This window comes from Coenobita brevimanus, chromosome 51, assembly GCF_032717465.1.
Source record: "Coenobita brevimanus isolate Jiangsu-jjx chromosome 51, ASM3271746v2, whole genome shotgun sequence".
NCBI lineage: Eukaryota > Metazoa > Arthropoda > Malacostraca > Decapoda > Coenobitidae > Coenobita > Coenobita brevimanus.
The window spans coordinates 33,351,720-33,353,142 of NC_137004.1; the positions used below are offsets into that span (position 1 = coordinate 33,351,720).

General features: G+C 44.7%; 1 protein-coding gene across 1 annotated transcript; it reads right to left on the bottom strand.

The window, feature by feature from the left end:
• Positions 1 to 421: 421 nt before the first annotated feature.
• On the bottom strand, positions 422 to 889 carry LOC145400199 (uncharacterized). The gene has a single exon (XM_080272714.1). It carries the CDS (start codon positions 887 to 889, stop codon positions 422 to 424), a length of 468 nt encoding a protein of 155 aa, XP_080128840.1.
• Positions 890 to 1,423: the final 534 nt, after the last annotated feature.

Consider the following 1,423-nt stretch of genomic DNA (forward strand, 5'->3'; position numbering starts at 1 on the left):
TCATGCCTGCTCCACTCCTCACTCGCGTCTTAACATTCCTGTACATTTCCCTTACCAGTCTTACATATTTTTCCGGTACTTTTTTCTCTCACAAACATCTCCACAATTCTTTTCGCAGTATTCTACCATAGGCCTTCTCTAGATCTATAAATACCATACGTATATCTTTCTGTTTTTCTCTATACTTTTCTGTCACTTGTCTCAGTATGAATATTGGGTTCGTTGTTCCTCTTCCTGGCATAAAACCAAACTGACCTCTGGCCACGTCCGGCCTAAGTCTCTCATCCAGTATCCTTTCCCAAACCTTCATTTTGTGTGATAACAGTTTAACTCCACGATAATTCCCACATTCTTGTACATCTCCTTTCTCCTTGAAGATGGGCACCAACACACTCTCCCTTCACTCATCTGGTATCTCTTGCTACTCCTCTATCTTGCACATTAACTTCCACAACAAATCCACTCCCGCTTCTCCCAGGGCCCTCCATGCCTCCACCGGGATCCCATCTGGTCCAATTGCCTTGTTGTTTTTCATTCTTTTAAGTGCTCTCACCACTTCTGCTCTCGCTACACATCTCGTAGGGCCTAGGTATGGTATTCCATCATCCTGATGATCCCGTGGGTTCTTCTCATTTAGTAGATCCTCAAAGTGCACCTTCCATCTCTCTTGTACCTTCATCTCATCGATTAGCACCACACCATTTACATCCTTCATCTGCTTCACATGATTTACATCCTTTGTAGCCTTGTTCCTAATCCTTGCTATCCTGTATATTCTCTTCTCTCCTTCAGGTGTTTCCAGCTCCTCATACATATCACGACAAGCCTCAGCCTTAGCCACTGTCACTGCTCTCCGTGCTAACTTCTTTGCACTTCTATACACCAACATGTCCTCCCACGATCTGCTTTGCTCCCACTGCTTCTTAGTTTCTTTTTTCCTTTTTAGTGCATTCTTAACGTCTTCTCTCCACCACCATTCTTCTCTAGTTGTACGTCGCTTTCTCGATGTTTCTCCAAGTACTTCTCTGGCCACTCCTCTCACGGTTTCTGCATTCTCCTTCCACCAGTCTTGAACTCCCTCTATACTTACGTTCACCCTATCTAGTACCTTAGTCTTGAACTCTTGTCTCTTCGCTTCCTCCTCCAGTGCCGTCCATCGAATCCTCTTCTCTTACCTCGTCCTTCCTTTCCTGGTCTTTATAGCCACACATCCATCACCAGCAGCCGGTGTTGTGGTGCTACGTGACCACCTGGTATAACTTTACAGTCTTTTATCTCTACCAGATTTGATCTTCTGTACATAAGGTAGTCTATCTGGGTAGAATTTCCTCCACTCTTATACGTGATGGTTAGCGATTCATGTACAATAGTCTTAATCTTGTCCTTGCTACGGTACAGTGACGCGTGGTTTCGTCTTGTCCGG

Coding starts and splice junctions, on each gene's coding strand:
- LOC145400199 (XM_080272714.1), bottom strand. CDS start 889: ATGTTGGTGTATAGAAGTGCAAAGAAGTTAGCACGGAGAGCAGTGACA.